Source organism: Grammomys surdaster, unplaced genomic scaffold (assembly GCF_004785775.1).
Source record: "Grammomys surdaster isolate TR1022 unplaced genomic scaffold, NIH_TR_1.0 129, whole genome shotgun sequence".
NCBI lineage: Eukaryota > Metazoa > Chordata > Mammalia > Rodentia > Muridae > Grammomys > Grammomys surdaster.
Genome location: NW_021604587.1, coordinates 2078012 through 2099649, shown reverse-complemented (window position 1 = coordinate 2099649; position 21638 = coordinate 2078012). Strand labels below are relative to the sequence as shown.

General features: G+C 40.3%; 1 protein-coding gene across 3 annotated transcripts in view; it reads left to right on the top strand.

Moving 5' to 3' along the window:
- Kiz (kizuna centrosomal protein) overlaps window positions 1-21638 on the top strand; it is a 103444-nt gene that overhangs the window by 70905 nt on the left and 10901 nt on the right. For 2 of the 3 annotated variants that reach the window (XM_028754985.1, XM_028754997.1), the window contains 5 exons: window positions 2646-2811; window positions 3487-3549; window positions 9611-9676; window positions 12322-12408; window positions 15468-15564. In XM_028754985.1, coding sequence (XP_028610818.1) covers window positions 2646-2811; window positions 3487-3549; window positions 9611-9676; window positions 12322-12408; window positions 15468-15564 — 479 coding nt within the window. The remainder of the gene's footprint in view (window positions 1-2645; window positions 2812-3486; window positions 3550-9610; window positions 9677-12321; window positions 12409-15467; window positions 15565-21638) is intronic. The other variant, XM_028754990.1, reaches the window with a different exon arrangement.

Below are 21638 nucleotides of genomic sequence, written 5' to 3'. Positions count from 1 at the left end.
TCCATGGAAACAAAGGCCAATACAAAACTTGTTTCAGGAGGTGAGTCTCCAGTCTGCAGAGCCCATTCAATTCTAGTGTGCAGTGTGCAAAAAGGCTTGTTGTTCTAACGCTGCCACTCTGGGCCTGTGCTCCTTTGCGGTTATGAGAGTGCCTTGGTAATGATAAGCTCCTTTGAATTGGGAGTTCCTCAGAAAGTGCACATTTTTTGGAACATCTGCAAAAGACATGCCTTAAGAATCATTACATAGCTGGGAGATGGCTCGGTCAGTAAAGACAACCCACATTTCATCTCCAGAACCCATGTTTAAAAAAAAAAATCTGAGAATGGTACTGCACACTTAGCAATTTTATTTTTTTAAATGTATACTATGACAGTGTTATTAAGAGGTTAAGAAATTATTACCTCTGGGTGGTGGTGGCACATCATTAATTCCAGCACTCAGGAGGCAGTGAAGGTGGGTCTCTGTAAAGTCATGACCAGCCTGATCTACAAAGTGAGTTCCAGGGTAGCCAAGTCTATTTAAAAAAAAAAATGTCTTGAGAAGAAAAAGAAGAAAAAAAGAAGAAGAAAAAGAAATTATTACCAAATATATTACATATTATAATTTAGAAATATACACTCAAAGTTCTATCAAAATGTATAGATTGTTTTAAACCAAAGAAAATAAAAAGTTCTAGGTTTAACTACAAAACTTTTAAAGGTGAGGTTTTGTTTTTAATTCATATTTTAAAATACTTTGCTAATATATAGGAATTTTGGGCATTGGCAGATATGGTCAGGTTGGATCTAAAATGCACTGTGGGCTATATGAAGATACAGTCTAAGGAAGCTTGCTTTCCTCCATGCAGACCTGAGGAGCATACACAGTGAAGATACATAGGATGCTGGGCTGTCAGAATAAGAGCTGGTGGGAGCCAGCTTGGGCCTAGCTTCAGGGGCAAGGAACCACGTCTGTAGCCAGTCTGCTGAAACAGAAGTCCTGAGTAGTTCACCTGCATGGACTTGTCAGAGCAGAAGTAAAATCCAGGAGCAGTTGATACAAATAAAGGCAAAGAACCTAATCATTAGCCCTGCAGCCCAGGTTTTAGCTACAAAGCTAACAACTCCGGGGCCTTTGGGCAAAAACTACAACTCTTTCACATACCACCCTAGCCCAGTTTCTCTAGCTTCTGTCATAAGCCCTAGGTCCATGAGATCTACCTAAGTGATATTAGTGCCAAGGACAATAGCCTTAAAGGATTTTCTGAGCTAAATGCTCAGGGCTGAATCTCCCGTTCTCTGCTTCTGTGACCCTTAGATCAGAGCATCTTTTCCTTTTGCTGTGCTAACTACAAAGAATTGTTCATTTCCTCCTTGGTGACTGAACAATTGCTTGTTATCCAGTTAACTACACAGAACCTGAGGACCTTTGTCTAGTTCTTCCAGTCGTATTGGCTTGTGGTGTTTTGGGCCCATTTCTTGCAGATTGAGTGGACATTACCCATATTTTCTATACTCATCAATCAACAGGCCACCACCACTGTCACCAGGATGGAGCAAATCACTACTCTCTAATATAGAGTGTGTATTCTGGCAGTGGGACACTGCTAGATAGTCACCTCTTGTTCCTAGCATATTTTTATGTCTTAGGAGCAAAGTGCTGACCTAGAAATTAAAAGGCTTAGTTACCTCAGATCACATTCATTGCCAGTTTTCCTCACATTGCTTCTCAGGGAGGCTGAGATTAAGTTTGATTTCCCTGTACAGATGGGATAGTTAATGTTCTTTGAAAAAAGATATTTGGTAGCAAGTGAGTTTCTCCAGCTTCTCAGGAGACTCAAAGGCAAGCCTAGACTTTTATCCTTGGCTAAAGATTAAGACTCACGAACAGGTCACTTATCCTTTTGCTTAGTATATTTCTTCATTTTTATTTAGGTATATGTGCCTATACATATGTCTATATGTGTATTACATGCAAGCAGCATCTGTAATGGTCTGAAGAGAGCATCAGATCCCCAGGAACTGAAATTACAGGCTGCCTGATGTAGGTGCAGAGAACTAAACCCAAGTCCTCAGCAAAAACAGCAGGTGCTTTTACCTGCAGAGCCTTGTCACCAGCCCCTAAACCAACTTTCTGTTACAAGTCTAGAAATCAGGATTCATGCAATGCAAGAACAAATCTTTCATTCAGAAAGGATGTCTGAGGGTCTGCTTATGTATACCAAAGGGAGAACAGGCTAGCTCAGATAAGCAGAGGTATCTTGTCTCACAGACCTACTTTTCAAGTAGGACATTTGTGTAGTACATAAGGTTAAGTCTTCAAAAACATTGTGAATGAAAATTGTATAGAATTAAATTATGCTGGAAAATAACCAGATGTTATTTTTTAATTAAATGTTTTCCATATATTTTGATCATAAACTCTTCCCATATTTTTCCTATCTCCTTGCCCATCCAACTTCATGTTGGTTCTCTCTCTGCCTCTGCCCTCCTCTGCTGTTTTGATCTTGAGGACATTTTAATGTCAGGAAAGAAATTAAATTCTAAGTAAAGCTTAACCTAAAATTGTATTTTAAATCTGAGTCTTTGAGAGCAAGAGGAACAGGGTTCCAGTTTGTTTTGATTTTTTTTTTATGTGTGTGTGCTTTCTTTGAAACACTGTAGGCAACAACATTATTGAAAAAAGAGCTTACAGAAGAATGTGACCATAGGTCAGCTATTCACAGTAATGAATCATCTTGCAGCATGCCATCTATTCTGAATGACAATAATGGAATAAAGGAAGCAAAACCCGCTCTGCGGCTCAACAGTGTTCTTACAAGGGAACAAGGTAACTATTGTTTGCAGTGTCCACAGCAAAAAGGCATTCAGAGTCAATGCAACATCCTTTCTCAAGGCATACATATAAAATACCGTTAACCAAAGCCCATCTTGGGTTTTATGTGTATAGTATGTTGCTTGTTTTATGGTATCTTTCAGTTAATGTGTGTGTTCTCAGTGGAAACCCTAAGTATAGTTCTGTTGAGCTTCTAGCAAAGAAATCTTAAGCTAGTCACTTATGCTAACAGTACCTTTTAGACAAGAAATAAATTAACAAAAACTGTAAGTGAGAAAAGAATGAAAAAATAAAAGAATTATATTAAAAACTCCACGTAGAGGGGCTGGAGAGATGGTTCAGTGGTTAAGAGCACTGGCTGCTCTTGGGGAGGACTCAGGTTCAGCTTGCAGGACTCACAAGGCAGGTCACAGCTGTCTGTTTACTCTTGCTCTCTTCTTGCCTCTCACAGGCACCAGGCACAACATGTACATGGTGCACATGCATGCATACAGGCAAAATGCTCTTGCACATAAAATAAATCTTAAAACAAAGCACGTGGGGCTAAGAGTGTAGTTCAGTGGAAGAGAGCTTGCCTAGCACGTGTGAGGTCCTAGGTTCCACCCCCAGTGCCAAAGAACAAATGTTACTTAATTTTGAAATGTATTTATTATGTTTTTAATTTTTTAGAAGTTTCAAGTGGCTGTGGAGATGAGAGCAGGGAAGAAAGCATAGCTGCAGCCCCAGTCACAGGTAAAGCGACCAGTGCTTAACACTTTTAGTCACAGAATGCAGTCTCACTGCATGATCAGAAAATTCAGGGTTAGTCATTGCTGGCTCCAGTGACTTCACGAGGTAGAGAGAGAATGCACTCAACTTCTGCATGCGAGCTGTGCTAATATAACCCAGTCTGGTGAACAACTGAGCTTCCTGTGTCCATTTTAAGTATTCAGTCTGTAAGCATCCCCCATCATGCAGCCTTTCAGCACTTGTAGGCACGAGAGGATATCAGTTGGCCACGGTAAGAGACTAGATGACAAACTGTAGGTGTTTCTAATTTTACTTTTTTTCTTTTCTGTAGAAATTGAACTTAAAACTGATATTTTTAAAAATGCACTAGATCGAGAGTGTGCTTGTGCCTCAGGTATAAAAGCCTGTCTGGCAATTTAAGATTCTCACTAATCATGCTTCATCCATCAAGACCTATTAAGACTTGTGCACATGTATTAGGTGTGTTTATAGGTGGAATCTGAAATGTGTCATTACAGTTGTTTTGGCTTGGAATATCAGCAAGCAGCAATTAGTATTCTGAACAGAACCTTATTTGTTGCACATCTAAATTTACTAGATCCTTATTTTGTAAAGTGGTATGTTGCTTCATTATAAATTCAAAGGTCTGACTTTAAATATTTATACACATAAACACACCATTGCTGAGGTACTGAGGCATGCATCTGCATATGAGGTTGTTTTGTTCTTGTTTACAAGCAAAAGAGAATGGCTTACTTTATGGTAATATAATTCATGGCATGATGATTAATTTTTAAACTCAAGTTTCTGTAATGAACTCTTGTTTTGAAAATGGAGTTTACAGCAGAGCAGTTATTATATATGTGTACTATTTCACTCATTATACAAAGATGTTCTTTCCTTTTAAACATTTTTTCCAATAATGTTCATTGTGTTTTGGTTTGTCATTTGGAGGAAATGTTGATAGGGTTCTCTCCGACTTTTGTTTGTTTTTGTTGTTGTTATTGTTGCTGTTAAAAGAAGAAATATAGATAATCCCTAAGCTGCAGATATCCACGAAGTCATTTGGTTATATTTTTCTTATATTTAATTTTGAGTGCAGAAGTATTTAACTGAATGTATTTCAGTTAGGACTGTAAGCCTGTGATCACAAAGGTTCATCTGTAAACTTGTTTAAAATAGGTGGTAATTCTAACAGTCCACCCTCCATCTATCAATAGTTGGCAGAGAATAGTATGCCTTAGCACACTAAAGCACTACCCATTATAAAATACCACAGGAGAGTCAGGCCTCGTAGTGGTGCACACCTTTAATCACAACACTCAGAAGACAGAGGCAAGCAGATCTCAGAGTTGGAGGCTAGTCTGGTCTACAGAGCAAGTTTCAGGACAGCCAGAGCTACACAGGGAAACCCTGTCTCTAAACAAACAAACAGACAGACAGCATGAGAGTCCTGGAAACTTTAAGATATTTTTACTACAGCATCACTGTCCTGTCATTGCCACCCAGGCCCTTGTCCTTCTAAGCACCCTGGAGCCTCCCACAAGGTTCACGTCTAAGTGCCTCATACACCTTGCAGTACTTTCACCTGAGGTGTAGTCACTGAAGGGCTTTTGGCACAAGAACCAGAGACCTACAGCATGATCGGTAAGGTCCCAGGAGCTAGCCTGCAGTTCATCACTAAGTCTACTTTATGGACTACCTGGAATATCCAAACATATACAGAAATCTTCCAAGACTTTCTTCTGATGAGTTAAAAATATCTTTCTGGAGTCAAATTATTAGCTGTGTTCTCAAGTGACTATTTCTTGAAAGAGCTAGCTCAGCAGTACTGCTGGAGGTGCCATCACCAAGGAATCATAGCGGCACTGTCCTCATTCACCTTGTGACTCGGGTACAAAGTGACAGGGTAACACTGAAGGCAGCTAGACATCCTTCTGGAGGCCACATGATGGCTATGCAGCAGGTATTTCATGATGTGCTGTCTTGTAAGTGTCGATGGACAGTGCAGCATTATCCAAAATGCACCCTGTACAGAAAATACTTGGGGAAATAACATATTTTGAGGCCAACCCCTGGGTGATCTCTTGTTTTCTGCAATGTACATAATACATAGGATCATGTTGAAGGCTCTCAGAAGAATTTGAAGGAAACTGAAAATTGGGAGCTGCTATTTCACAATGTATCATGTAGCTGAAAATAAAGTCCTTGTTTGTTTGTTCGTTTGTTGAGACAGGGCTTTTTGAGTAGCCCTGAATGTCCTAGAACTCCCTGTATAGACCAGGCTGGATGAAGTCCTTAATGGCTGACAACTTTTTTTTTTTTGAAACATGCTATGGAATACACATAGGCTCATATATGGGATCTTTAAAAAAAAAAAATAGCAGGTCCAGTTGGGATATCAGCTTCCTCTTAACATTTGAGCCATCTCTCCAGCCCCTATATCAGCTTTCTCAGGACATTAAAATTATCCTTGTTGTTTCTCTGCATCCCATCCATATATTGGAGGGAACCTCCCTAGTAGATGAACTGCTTTCTAATAAGACTCGGGGCAACTCTAATCAAATCACATTGGAGTGTTAAGATTGAAAGCTACTGATAAAATTGTCCCTCGAGTGGCCAGAAAGTTATAATAGTAACTTTGGTATTCAGAAGTGCTCTTCAGAGTTGGAGAGACAGCTCAGCAGTTAAGAACACTGACTGCTTGTCACTTCCCCTCCTTGTTTATATCCTCCCAAACTTAAGCCCCCTTAGCCGAGTTCATCCTTAAAGATTCACTGTCCCTCCAAAGGCATCTGGCTCATTAGTCATCATAGAAAAAGTGTTTTCAATCTAATAAACTTTTTAAAAGAAAAAAAATAAACAGCCTGGTGTAACAGAAAAAAAAAAGTGTTTTCTCCCCCAAGATTTATATGGACTGTCCCTTGTACAGCACATATTCCCAGTTGACAAAATTGAGTATTCCCACAGACTATCCTATTGTAACAGTCTACTCCCTTATATTTGCCTAGAGTTCTTACTAAAGAATCCAGATAAAACAAAGATTAATGTTATATCTATAAATGTATTTCTGTATATGATAGGTAATACACCATTTAAATGTTTAATATATTTAGCCCATTACTAGGATTAAATCTTGGGATACCAAGAACAGAAAAGACTGCCCCTGCCTTCAGCAAGCCTCAGACATTTCTAACTTTGATAATAGTCCCTTAGGACTCAATGTGAATAACTCAACCTGCTGGTCAGATAGAAACTTAGAAAGGTTGGGACCAGCTCAGTGGATGTGGAATCCAATTCAAACTTGATAATTCAATGTTTCCATTTCTCCACTCTGACTCTTGTTCTACTAACAGAAAGGCAGCTGTATCAGGGCTTGTACCTGGGACAAGTAGACCTCAGTGTATATCAAGCAACAGATGAGTTTAACAAGGCTGTTCTGGGAAGCAGTGATGAGTAGCCATACATTTCTTTTCTCTTTGGCTACACTGAGAGAAGTGAACAGCTTACAAAAATGTCCGCTGCTATACTAAGAGGTTTGCTTTTTATAAAGTGGGACAAACCTGAGCATTGCTGGACCTCTGAAACCATGTGAAGGATGCAGGATGTTGTGGTCAGTTTCCCTGGAAACATGCAATCAAGGAAGAAAGTAATGCTTAGTAAGATTATGGGAGAATATATCCCTCTGAAGTAAGCACATCCACAGTGATGGCATTTTTATTTGCATTCACACCAATGTCCCTTCAGTTCCAACCTTTCATTTAAGCAAATGATACAACTTATATTAAATCATAAAAACCCAGCACCTTACATAGTATGTGCCACACAGTGAACCCTTAATTTGTCAAACAAATGAATAAAAGTGGGGAATTAAGGAGTTTCCTTAAATGCTTGTTGATTCAGGCCAGAACAGTATCTCTTTCAGTCAGTCACTCCACCAGCACTTTTCCCACCCCACGTGCCCATCCTGGCAAAACTCATCTCCTTAAGCTGCATGTGAAAAGGGCCCTCAGCTTTTATCTCAAGAGGATTAAGCCTCTAAGAATGTCCATTCAGCCTCTCATTCTCTTAACACCAATTCTGATGGTCAAGCTGTGTTAAAAGTATTGCTTCGCTGTGCCCTTCCTCCTCAATATTCTTTGGCCAGCTGAAATACTCTTCATCGTCACACTGAAGCATCCATGGAGAGGCTGTACAGGTCAGCATCTACTTGCAGGGTGCTGCTTGGGTTCTGGGTTCCAGCACCACCTCCCCAAACATTACAGCTGAAAACATACAATGGTCAGGTTGTCATTGGTGACTGGATTTACCCCAGGAGGAAAGAATGCAGTGACAAGTTTGGGCCACCCAAGTAATGGCATATAACCTCCAGGACAGCAAGTTCACTAAAAATGCTTTTTTCTTGCCTTGTCCCAGAAGTGCTTTACTCGGAAGAATTAGTAGAGACATATTATCTGCTGTGCAGGTCAGAGAACTTCCAACAAATGTGAAACCAGGGCATTATTTGTTGTATTGTTGTCCATGGTAGTCAGCACCTCTGCCCCTAGGCAAGAGTCAGCCTGCCAGCACCTCTGCCTCTCTGCCATAGAGCCTATTGCCTGCTGCTTGCAGGTGGGGAACAGAGGCTTTTTAACATGGATGTGAAAGAATAAAAGACCGTTCTGAGGAGAGCTGTTGGTTAGTGTCCTACATTTGAGCACATGAACTTCTAATTGAGGAGAGAGTCTCCCAGTACATGCGCAGTAAGATTCCATTTGGGCTTTCTGTGCTGTGCTACATCAGACTAACCAGCATAAGCATTTTATGACACATCCAAGTCAGTTTCTAGGTTGAGAATTGTGGAGGAGTCTCAAAGCTGGGAGAGGCTCTGTGGATCAATTTGTAAAAGGACCTTTATTTTACACAGGCAATTCAAATTGAGAGACGAGGTGAGGATTTAGACAGTTTGATAAACTCGGGAGTCGGGGAGAGCACTGGCTTCTTTTCAAGTTGCTGTGATGGTGCCATAAGCTTACCAGCTGCAGTGCCCTGCACTTGTAGTCCCAGATCCTCAACAAGCTGCAGCAGAAGCAGCGTTGGTGTTAACAGGAAGCTTCCCTGAGCAACAGAATTTCAAAAGTGAAAACAAAAATAGTAAACTTGGTCTGTCACAGTTCAGGATGCAAAAAACCAAGGTACTATCAGACCAAGCTCTGGGAAGATTTCTTCCCAGTGGTTCTGGTTCATGATGGAATCTCTTCAGTGTTTATGTTTGCCTCTACTTTCACAGCCTCCTTTCTGTGTTTTTGTGTCTGCTGCTCCTGTGGAATAGACACCAGTCTTTGGGCTTCAGTGAAAGTAAAGGGCAATCTCATCTTGCCTACCTTAACTGATGTGTCTATAATAATCTATTACCAAATAAGATCATATTCTGAGGTTTGAGTGGATTTAAATTTGTACGTGAGGAAGGCAGTATTCAGCCGACTATAGGGGTTTAAGAAGGGTTTTCTTGATACTTTACATTGCTAGCATTTGGGTCACCTCACACCCATTATTCCCGGCCATTCTATAAGCAAGAAAGATATGTCAATATTTCTGATTCCTCCCATCATACAAATTATTGAGTACTGATTGCTAGAAATATTTTTTCAAAACTGTTAAGAATGAGAGTGTGGCTCAGTGGTAGAGCTCCTACTTAGCTTTCATGAGCCTGTGGGAAATAATGAAAAGCACTGGATTATACCATTAAACCCAGATTTTAACAGAGGTCACTCAAGTGTTTTAAAAGTCAAATGTTTCCTGAGTTTGATAACTGAAAATTCACCTCCTATGATTAAACAGTGGTAAGCAGCAGCAGTGCAGTTGTCATGTCTAATGGCTTGGTATTCCCATACTCTACATGCATCTTCTGCATACTTGATAGATTACTTTTAACACATTATATGATGTAAATGCTATATAAGAGTGTGTCATTTAGGATGTAATGACCAGAAAAAAAAGTTTGTATATACCCAATACTAACACATTTTTTCCCCAAATATTTTTAATCCATGTTTGGTTTTGAATTGGTGATGTGGGACTGAAGGACACAGAGAGGCGGATCTGGTACCCTCAGAACTGTTTCAGTTCAGCTTGGGAGCAGCCATGAAAGGTCAGTTTCAAGCCTGGCATTGATTTTCAGATTTAATTGTTGAATTGATTCACAGAGATTAAACTAGAATGTAAATGTCTTTCTGACATTGCCCCAGTGCCCTGTGAATTAGGAGTGGTCCTTGTCTATTAGCAGCACTCATGGGGAAAGCAGGTAGAGAAACCTCACAGTGGATTTGCTGACCCAAGGCTCCTGGTGGACAATTTTAGCACCAGAAATCCAGATGTGAAGATTCCTCTGTGTAGACCTATGCTGAGACTGCCCACATTCAAAGACATGTGGCCTTTTTTTCTCTGAAATCTTAAATATACAAGCATCTTCTGTTATATTTTCTAAATTGTAAAGGCACCTATATTCAATTTTTTTCATTTTTATTTGAGCAGATTATTAGATAACCAATTTATGGGCTTAAAGTGATAACGTGTCTTTTGAATTAATTTTAGAAATACTGTTTTGCTTTTAATGTTATTTTTTGCAAGAGCGACCTCATTTGTTTCATCGGTGGTGCATCTAATATAATATGACAAAACATTTTTAACATGTGTAGAAAGACATGAAAAGTAATAAATAGAACCGTAGCATTCTTTCTACTGAAAGCATTCTTCAATTTTAATTTTAGAATTTCTGCCCACTTCATATAGGAACAGTACTTAAACAGCCCTAGTTGAACGCCCTGGTTCTTTGTGGGTTCAAGGTCTGGTTCCCTTGCAGCAGTGATAGTATTGTCTGTGTCTCCTTTTGTTATTCCTTTCCAGACCCAACTCTTCTTTTTTTTTCTTTTTCTTTTTTTTTTTTTTTTTATTATTAAGGATTTCCGCAAAAGCAATGGGCAGTTCCTTGCCTCCATCCACTCCTTAGAGGCTGGGGAAACACATGTGTATCTTGTAATGGGCTGTTAAAAGCACTTGTTCATCAGATATTTTCTTTTTATTTGTAGATTTAGGAGTATTTTAGCAGGTGTACATTTGCATATAAAAGAGAATAAAAGATAAGAAGTTAAGGCTCTCTCTTTCTCCTCTCAGCATCCTCTCTGTCCTACCCCCTTTATTCAGCACATTTTCACCTTTTTTTCTCTAGCTGCTTCTATTTTCTAGACCCAAAATGCATATCAAAAAGGGAAAAAACCCCTTAGTGCTCCCTCAGCTTTGCAGGAAGATGGATGATTGGGCTCCGGCAGCTTATGTAACAAAGTGGAGGAAATATATTTATCTCATTGTGTCATCAGCATGGAATTAATAAACAGAATAGGTTTTAATCTCTTGGCTGGATACAACGTGGGATGTAGACCTCTTGCCTTGTATGTTTTAAACTGCAATATTTCCTACGTCTTAAGCTAAAATTTGACATAGAGTTAATATATAATAATGCTTGACTACAGGATTTAGAACCGAAAACTTGAGGGTGTGTGTATACATATATATGTTTCTGTCTATGAAAAGCATTGGCTTCTTTAAAAATGTTGGATTCACCTAATCATTTTAATTATTCCATAATTCTTGAGTGGTTAACATTACAAATGAGACAAATGTTTCCCTGGAGTTCTAAGGCACAGGCTATGGCGTACATTAAGCCCTTTACAGCTGCCTAGTCCTCAGATTTTCAGGTTTATGCCTTGTTTGCAGCAGGGATGAGCTTAGATTCTTCGACTCTTAGTCCTGTGTTTACAGCAGGCTAGCTTTTATTTCTGCATGTGACTTTTTCTCCTTTATTCACTTGTAACCCACTCACTTGTAACCGGATTGGCAAGGCAGCAGCACACTGCAGGTTTAACTCCTTGCTCGTCTTCTTTCCTTCTAGAGGAGCCTGGGCCCAAGTTACACAAAAAAAAAAAAAAAAAAAAAAAGTCATGCATTGTTTGGCCTTTTTGCACTGTGAAGTTGGCTTCCTAGCTAAGCCTTCTAGACTGTTGCAGAAGGGTTCTGCACTGTTCAAGAAAAAAATATACTCTTGCCTGCAGAGTCTGAAGCTGGCCCACCATCACTTAACTCACATAGCCTCCTGATAGTGTTCAGGTCCTCGGTGAGCGCTTTCCCTAGCATCTAATCTGTAACTGTGGCTGCAGCTTTGCTGAGCCCTCTGTGCACCTAGCTTTGCTTTCTGTGGGCAGCCACTCTCTCCTTAGCCCTTAGGATTAGATTTTTCACTGAATCCGACCAGTAGGTCTGCCTCTAACACTCCTGAGATCTTTGCATTCTCTCTCCCCTCTCTCAGAGCCCCACACTCTAGCATAAGAGCCTGAGAATCAGGGGCTGGAGCCCAGAGATTTTCCTACCAGGATGCTGCTTCTGCGAGCCTGGGATAGAGAGGAGCTATTGATTTTGACAGTGAATCTGCACAGGGATCCACTGAAATGATGAATTTATGACCTCAAATAAACCCTTAAAGTTCGTCCCTAAGTCTTAAAATTTAGATGCAACTCAATTTTTATTTGAGACATACACTTATGAGGTAGAGGTAGGAAATTACAAATTTGAAGCTAACTTGGGTTCCATAGGGAGACTGTGCATTTGAGAAATATTTGCCTCTTTATAGGGAGACTATTAGGGAGCCCATGCATCTGAGAAATGTTAGCCTCGTAGAGGAATTTAAGAAACACTTATGAACAGTTGAAAGTAGAATGTTTCTTTGCTTTTCTTTATCTATAGAAACAAAAGCCTACCAGTTACTGAAGAAGTCTACCATTCAAGACAATTCAAATCAAGCTGAAGAGAGATTTGAAAGTCAGTTTTCAAGTAAGTTGGGGCAGACTCAGCACTTGAATCCTGTGGCAGGGGCCCGAGGGCAACAGCCAGGACGATGTTCACAGAAGCGTGGTTTTAGAGTTTGCTTTATAGTGAGTATTACTGAGTCTGAGTGAGCAAGAACATTTTCATCCTTAGCAGACAAGCATCTGGAAGGGGCCTCACTTCTGCATACGTGGAGCCCAGCATTGGTAATAGCTTTATAGACCCTACAATTCTATTTGGTGTTTCATGAAGGTCTCTTTTCACCAACTACCACAGAAGATACTCCAGGCTTCTCTGTCTATGCCTCCTCATCTAATAGGCAGGACAGCCTTGTGCCGCATGTCCACTCTTATGGGAATTCTGGGAAATTATCCGCTATTATAATGAAAGGACTGTAAATTCCAAGAAAACTAACATTTAGACTTAAACATAGTTTCTTTAATCTAGGATTTTGTTTCCATTTTAATTTTCTTACATTCTCCCATGGAACATGTGGTTTTCATTTTTATTATATCTTCTTTTCATGTATTCAATTGAACACCCATTATAAAAGGTACATAGTGTAGAATAAAGTGTACAGTGATTTTTTTTTAATTTTAGACTTACGTGTTCTATTTTATGTGTATATGTGTTTTGCCAGTGTGAATATGTATAATATGCATGCCTGGTGCCAATGGATGTCAGGAGAGACATCCATGGTTACATTGATTGTGAACCACTGTGGGGGTACTTGGAATTGAACCCAGGTCCTCTGGAAGAGGAACAGTACTCACTCTTAACCATCAGTTGAGCCATCTTTCTAGCTCTGTGTGGCTTTAATTTTCTATGATCAGTATACTCTGTTTTTCCTATCAGCGTTGTACAATGAGTTCTTAATGTCATATAATTCACAGACCATATTCAGGTTTCCAGTTGTCTCAAACTTGTCTTCCTCAGACAGATACTTTTTCAAGACATGTGCTATCTGCCTGTATTTGGAGAATACATTTTTAGTAATATCAGTGGCACTGTCATTTATTTTGTTGCTTTAACGATTCAGTGAGCCACTTTGGATTAAAGACCAGCCCAGGCCTGGAAGTGAAAGGCTCCTCGGGAGAGCCGACCATTTTGGTGACTATGATTTAGCTCCAAAAATGTAGAGATCATAGTCTCTTGTGTAAAGCAGGGCCTCTGTCCCGAAGAAGATCCCCTATTGTTTTGGAAACATCTCAGTGTGGGTCAGCTTTCTGTCCACATTTGTGACATACAGTGTGAATTGAGATAGACTGTAGATGGTGTTTTTCCAAACCCCCCCCCATTTTATAAATAAGGTCTCAAGAGAGTAATGCCTTGGCTCAGAGCATAACTGCTTAGCAGGTACACATAGTTGAAAAGGCAGCAATGCAGATATTTTGGGCAAGTGTATTTTTGTTTTTGTTTGTTTGTTTGTTTTTTCAAGACAGTGTTTCTCTCTGTAACCCTGGCTGTCCCAGAACTCTCTTAGTAGACCAGGCTGGCCTTGAACTCAGAGATCCACCTGCCTCTGCCTCCCAAGTGCTGAAATTAAAGTTGTGTGCCGGATGACAAGTGTATTTTGATACCTAATTGGCAGGTACAAAAGCTAAGTTGTCATCTCTTGGTTATCTATAAAAATTATGCTACTATTAAATATATTAATAGCTTATTTCAAATAATATTTATTCTTTGAGCAGTTCATACACTTACACAATGTATTTTGACCATATTCTGTTAAACTTTTCATAAATGAAATGGCACTTGACAGGTTGTACAGCTAAGCACAGGCAGGTTCAGTTTCCTGGGTCTATCTCACAGTCACACCTTGAAGGATCCCAGTACTCTGATGATAGTATTGACAGGAGCTTCTGACGCTGTTGGCTGCTCTTAGAGTGGACAGTGCCCTGCATTCACTCTCCACTCACCACTGCCTTCTCCTGTCTACTCTCCTGTATTCCCCTGAGCTGCAGTGAGCAGAGGGTGAAGGGAAACTTGACTGCACTGAAAAGCAGAGAGCGTGGGAATCTCATCCTCACTTCTCACTCCTGTCTCAGTTACTTTCTGAGTTAGATGTTTTAGGTCTCTGTCTCCAGATCTGTTACTGAGAAAACCCACTTAAGTTCTGTACCCCACTTTTCATAACCCAAAGTCCTGTCCTATACAAATGTGGAGACCCTGTTTGGGTTGAGCGTGGACATGGTGCCGAAAGAGTTATCCTGCTACAGAGATTACATGCAGGCAAACCATTCAGAGGTTAGTAACTCAGCACGTCTGTGGCAAAGCTGCTTGTGCACACTCTGGGATCTGGGGTGACTGCCCATTGAAAACAGAAGTGCCACAGAAATATCCAAGGCTGAGAATAGTAGGGACAGCCTAGCCTTCATCCTCAGGGAAAAGGGTGAGTTGTGTATTCATGTCCTCAACACAGGCTGAGAGAGTGGCCTTGATGACTTTTAGTGGAAATTTATTTTTCTTTGTAGGATAAGAAACAGGATTTAGCCAAAGGGCTTAAGAATAGATAGTGTGGGAGCCTGTCATCCAGGAGTGTCAGTTTATGTCTGAGACCTGGTTCCCTGTACCTGTTGTCTTGGTGAGCCATCCCTACCTTGTCCTAACAAAGTGAATTATTCAGCCTCTTATTTGTACCTGCTGGCCATTTCAAGCAGAGCTTGCTGAGGACTTTTACTTAGCTCAGGTCATATCCTTGCCTAGCATACTTGAGGAGGTCTCGGGTTCAGTCCCCACACCACAGGAAAGAACTGAGGAGTTAAAGTGAAAAATAAAGCAGAATGCCTTGGGTAGTTTTAGCTTTTTGTTTTGTTTTGATTTGATTTGATTTGATTTGATTTGATTTGATTTGATTTGATTTTTAGTATTATAAAGAAAATTCCCCATTTCTTTTCAGTGTTCTTGAGTATTTTGTCGTTGGGCCTAGAAGCCCTGAAACCTTCTGTGTGACTTAAACAGAATATTCCTCTTGATTTTCCAGTATTTCTGGAAGACTGCATGTGCGTTTGTCTCGTGGCTGTGAGGTGGCTAACTCTCACTCTCCTTGGCTGTGTTTGTCACAGGTTTGGATATTGGCAGCAGCACGTTCAGGACAAAGACAGCCCACAAAATCGCCTCGGAAGCTAGTTTTTCATCTAGTGAAGGAAGTCTTTTGTCAAGGTAAAGTCGTGAAAGGCTTTCTGAATAGCAGTAACAAGATGAGAAATGTCACTACGCAATGAGTTCAGCCCTGGCTGTGTGTTATTCTGTGTGTGACTTGATGGAGGGTTATGGTTTGAGTTTTTTGTTTATCTAAAATAACAGTCGAAACTTTAGTCTACCTTTGAAAATATTTGCACCAGAGCCAAGTATTGTTTTGCAGCTGTTGTTTCTTAGGTTTAAGACTCAATTGACACCTCAGTGAACCACAAATTAGCGTCTACAGCTGCTCGCAGTAGGACTGCTTAGAGACCACACAAAGGAGGCTGTCAGGAAAAGGGCAGGGAGAAGACATCAGGCCTTAAGAGAAATAAAGTGGCATGTTTCTTCTTTCTGAGACAATTGATAGACGACAGGCAATTGCTCTGTATTAGTTTTTGTGTATGGATTCTTTTTTTTTTTTTAAAGCAAGTCTTCCAGCCACATTATTCAGTCCTTTTCTGATGGGTTCTTGCTTACTCTCCTTAAAGGACAGAACGTATCTTTTTAACTTGTTAAAATGTAACACTTTTTACAAGTTTTGTAAGCTGTAATAAGCGAGTTCTGTACTGAATTTGCCATCCGCATCCAACACTAATCATGCAGTGACTTCCAGTCACTTAGGAAGCATTTATAATATGAATTTAAGCAATTGCCCGATGTACCTACTCTTTTACTTTGGACTAAATACTATTTCAAATAGCTTTGCAAATCCCCTTTGCGCTAGTATTGCTCATTTAAAAAGTATCCTTTAGATGACTGCATTACCTTTGAATTTACTACTTGACCCTGCTAAAATGTTAAAACATGACCTTTACATTACTTCTGCTGTGCATAATGTCCAAATAACCAAATGATCTGATCCAGAAATGTCATATTAAACAGAAATGAAAATGGAAAAAAAATCTGTTCATTTGTATTTTACAAAAGCATGGCAATATTTTAGGACCTGGACTATTCAGAATTTTCTCAAATTCTTGCTTTTAGAAACTTGATGAGTATCCAAAATGCTTTCTTGTTTATAAGAAATTACCTTTAGTACCCGGTTTTTGTTTGTATTTTTGAGAAAGTAGGAGCATACTGGGTTTGGGAGAGTGCTGAATACTACATATTGTTGGAGTTACACAGTAAATTCAAGTTGTGGGTCTTTTAAGAGAATTTTTAAAGGTCAGTAAATTCAACAGATAGTTCCCAGTTTTAATGTTGCCATTTGGCTTTAAAATGTATCCCTTTAGTTTTTAAGATTGTTAGAAGTATTTGTCCCCATTATATTTTAAAGATATTAAAACAAGTCCTACCCCATCCCCCATGCAGAGACAGAGTTTCTTTCTCTGTTTAGCCCTGACTGTCCTGGAACTCAGTCTGTAGACCAGGCTGGCCTCAAACTCATGGGTTAAAGGCAAGCACCACCAGCGTCTAGCATTACGACAAGTTCTTTATGTATGTTCTTTGAAAAGTTCTTAAGCACACTTAGACAATAATAGGATCAGATAGGATGTTTTCTCAGCCTGGTCATTTATACCTGGCTACAGTTCACCAGACTCAAATTAAACTTGATTTTTCTACAAATTAAAGTAAGGAGCCTCTTGTTATTGTATTTCTGTATGAAATTAATTTTCAAATAAATCATAAGTAATCTCACCCCCTTTAAGAAGAAGAAACCCACTAAAAGGTCTTCCAGGACCCCTCAGTTCTAGACACTTGATAGTAATCTAGCATGAAAGGCTTGGGACGCTAAGTGAGGCCTGACGTGCTGTTCCGCACAGTTTGGTTCTTGTGCTGGGTCTCTTATTGTTAGTACCCCACCCTGGGCTTTGGAGAGCTCAGGTTTTGCTGTTTGTGCCTGGCTTCACTGAAATTTCTTAGAGGCTTACATTTAAGGATCCCACTTACTGCAGTCACTCCTTGTGCTTTATTGCTTTTACAAGTGGTCTCGAAACCTAGTACTTGAGAATAAACATAACAGTGCTGCGCTGCTGTAGCACTTTTAAAAATTCTTCTTTGCTCTATTTTGTCAGTGAGCTGATGAGCAATCTCAAAAAAAAAAAAAAAAAAAAAAAGACCCTGTTGGACTTAAAAAAAAAATGGCTTCCTCTGATGTCCTAGAGACAATAATTATGATGTGCTAGTTAAGCCCAAACTACAGCTGAGGGATTTTACTTTAAAGCAGGGGCTTGGGCGCAAAAATGCATTTATAGCTCTTTGTCTGCACCTCATTATGTGTGGGCCTGATTCATTAAGTAATTGGTTTGCAGTTGTTTACATGAGTATTAAGGCCTTCTTTTCAGCCGCCTTTGAGAGATACATTGTGCAAATGTTGCCTGTGATGAATGCAGAATGAGGGCCAGAGGGTCCCTCCTATTGGCTAAACAGTGCACTCTGTTGAAAAGCCAGAGAAAGGGATTGGGTGCTGCTTTGCATAGCAATGACTTTCTTAATAAGCGTTACAGATTAATACACACAAGCTATAAAAGATGCAAAGAGATACTCTTAGCACATTTATACATGCTCATTTCATTGTGACGGTGGCGGCGTCCCTGCTCTTTCATATTACGTTTTGCAGAGCAGAGGCTTCAGTGTATGAGCCGTAATAGAATCCGATGTTTATTGTATTATAAATCACGGGCAAGTAGGCCGATCGGCAACAGTTTATTATTAAAGATTCTTTCAGTGTAAATCTTTTTCTACCATTGTAGTTGCTTCAGTAAAATCATTTTGTGGTTGAGTGGGGATGAAAGGCATGATGTACGAAGGAGTGAGTCCTAATAGGAAGCTGTTCTCCGAGTAAAGACCACTTGTTCCCTTTTGTTCCCCGGTGCATGCCAGAGCTTCCTCTCCTCTGCAAACATTGTCTCTCTTTACCTTCCCCAGGAAGCGGCTTCACTCTCCAGGATCCATTTATTCAATGGAGAGTGTGTCTTCACAGCTCCCTTGTAAGTTCAGCTTACCGGTTCCTGTGTAACTCCAGCCTTCTGGTTGAATCAAGATAAGATTTTTGCTGAAAGAAAAGAGTGTGTGCTCACAACATAATTGCCTGGGGGAAAGGTACTAAAAGTCACCGGGCCACCCACACGCGGTTAACAGGGCCACCGTGGGTGGTATTCCTTGCCAGCCCTGCAGCCCTGGGATCAGCCAGCGGAGGGCGCCAGCATGCAGCTGATCATCAGATGGTGGCCGCAGCTTTTCTTTCTTGTCTGGTCATTTGTTATTTTCCCCGGATGATATAAAGATATTTAGACACTAGTTGTCCATTGAAATGAAAACAAAAATTTTCTGGCAGTCTTTTATGTACCTTTATAAAGTGCACACCTCCATCTCTGGCTTAGGAAGTCTGCACTGACCTTACATTTTGCTAAATTAGAAGCTTCCTAAGCATTACAAACTCACTGTCAAAAACCCATAAATTAATTTTTTTTCCTGCACAGAACACTTGTGCGTAAGAAAAAAAATCACTTTATTTGACAGGAAGAAGTAAGCTAGCTGGCCCAAGGACAGCAAAAATTACACCATATGCTGTAGGAACTCCAACTGGCCATCAGGGGGCACTCAGACTCAATTTAAACAGCCTCTGACTTTGGCGTCCTTTAAAACTTAAGACTGATATTTGTGGAGATTTGTTGATATGGTCATTTGTACTTTTATTTCTTTCTGGATTGCTTTTCTTCTATATTTTTCCCAGAAAAATGTCTATTTTTGAAGAAAAAATCCAGACAAAGATGCTATTTGAAAATTTTTAATACTGATTACAAATCCACAGAAATTTTTGTGGTTTGCAGCCTAGATACCATATCTTCTCATAGGTGGGCATGCCTCTGCTTTCATGAGTGAGAGAGAGTGTGTGTGTGTGTGTGTGTGTGTGTGTGTGTGTGTGTGTGTAGGCCAGAGATTAATGATGGATGTTTTTCTTGATAGCTCTATAACTTATTTTTCAATACAAGTTCTCAATGCACTTGAAGCTCATCCATTTGCCTAGTTTCAGCCACTGAGTTCCAAGGAGCTGCCTGATTCCACCCCACCCTGACCCCAACGCTAGAGTTACAGACGAACATCCAGTTTTGACATGGGCACTTGAGACCCAAACTCGTGTCTTCATGTTTCACAGTAGACATGACTGACTGAACCATATCACTGGCCCTCCAGTCTTATAATTAAACCCTAGAACAGGATGATGCATCCCACTGACAGCCATTTTTTAATTGTCCTCAACGTCACAAGTTGTATTCTTGGCAGAATCCTCAGAGTTAATTGCCAAATTCAAGTGGACCCCAAACGCAGTAATTTAGGTGTGTTTGTTAATGGGATGTGGATTCCCCTCCTGTGTGGGGGGATTGGCAATCAGTATGTTGCTAACATTTGCATATTCCCCAGGTCTTCTAGTCTCCAAATTTGTCCACCTTTCAGGACCAGAAGTGAGTAGCCCCATCCCAACTCTTCTGCTGTTGCTAGTCTTGAGGAGGCTTATTGCATGCAACCCCCTCCAGCTGGAACAGTCACATTCTAGTGTTCTTGCTGGCCTACTGTGTAGACTTATGGGGTGTCCTTCATGGTACCAGGTCAAATGTCATGCCTTAAGGCAACATGCTATTCCATGCCTTTGGCTTTTTTGTTGTTTGGCTGGGATACACCTACCCAAATGCTTCCCGGGCAGAGGATGGCTGTGCCATATGCCCTTCTAGTGGCCTCATGGCATTTCTGTTACCACATAGCTTGTTATAGGAGCTGTTGAGGTACCTTGTTTCCCCTCCCCATGTGAGCTTCTTATTGGTCTGGCAGGTTTATCAACAGAGCTGGGTAACTGCTGAACTTTCTGAAAGAGTGCTCAACCATTCACTCAAGCCTTCTTCATTATGCAAGCCACTTGCAAAGTGCCTCATCTCTGTGTGGCGTCACCTTCCTGGCCTGAAGGGCAGTATGCATTCTATCAGTTGTCTACAAGTAGTGTGTGTAGGAAAGGTGTACATGTTTTCAAATGGAAATCTTAGCTCACTTCAAATTAGGTCTCCAAACTGTTCCAACTGCAGTCTCAGTTTCAGGAAACAGGAAGGAGGTAGGCATGCTTACAGAAAGCCTTAATGGAATCTCTCCTGACTGTTGTCCTGTATGCTGATGGAGACTTGTCTTGGTCTTGACCTTCATGAGGATGTGTAGGCTCTTGGCACGTGTCAGGGACCTGAAACAGCATTCCCAATTGTGCCCTTCTTCTGGTGCCCTTGTCTTCAGTGAGAAGGAATACTTTTGAAGGCAGAGCTGGAATATGTTCTACTTTTCTTTCTTACAAAGTACCAAGTTTCCTATGGTGTTTTCATTTACACTTAGTGTACTGGTTAGTTTTTGTCAACTTGATACAAACTAGAGTCATTTGGAAGAAGGAACCTCAATTGAAAAACACCCACATCAGATTGGCTTACAGTCAAGCCTGTAGGCCATTTTCTTGATTGATGATTAATATGGGAGGGCCCAACCCAACCCAGTGTAGGCAGTGCTAAGCCTGGTCCTAGGATGTAAGAGAAAGCAGGCTGAGTAAGCCATGGAGAGCAAGGCATGTAAGAAATGTAACTAGTAAGCAGTGTTTCTCTCCATGGCCTCTGCCTCAGTTCCTGCCTCCAGGTTTCTGTCTTGAGTTTGTTTCTAGGTCCCAAAATCACATAGCTGTAGCTGTGGATCTGTGTGTCTGTTTTATGTCATTACCATGTTATTCTTGTTACCATAGCTCTGTAAGATGCCTTGAAATTAGGTATGATAATGCCTCTAACCTCCCCCCCCCAACCCCTTCAGGATTGTTTTGGCTATTGGAGATCTCTTGTGCTTTCAAATGAATTTTAAGATTGATTTTTCTATCTCCATAGAAAACAATATATGAATTTTGATAAGGATTGCACTGAATCTGTAGATTGCTTTTGGTAAAATAGCAATTTTCATAATATTGATTGTTGATCCCACTGGTCCATGAGCATGAACACTCTTTCCATCTTCTGGTATCTTCTTCAGTTTCTCTAAAGTATTTTAAAGTTTTCATTAGAAAGGTCTCTAACTTCCTGGGATAGGTGTATTCCAAG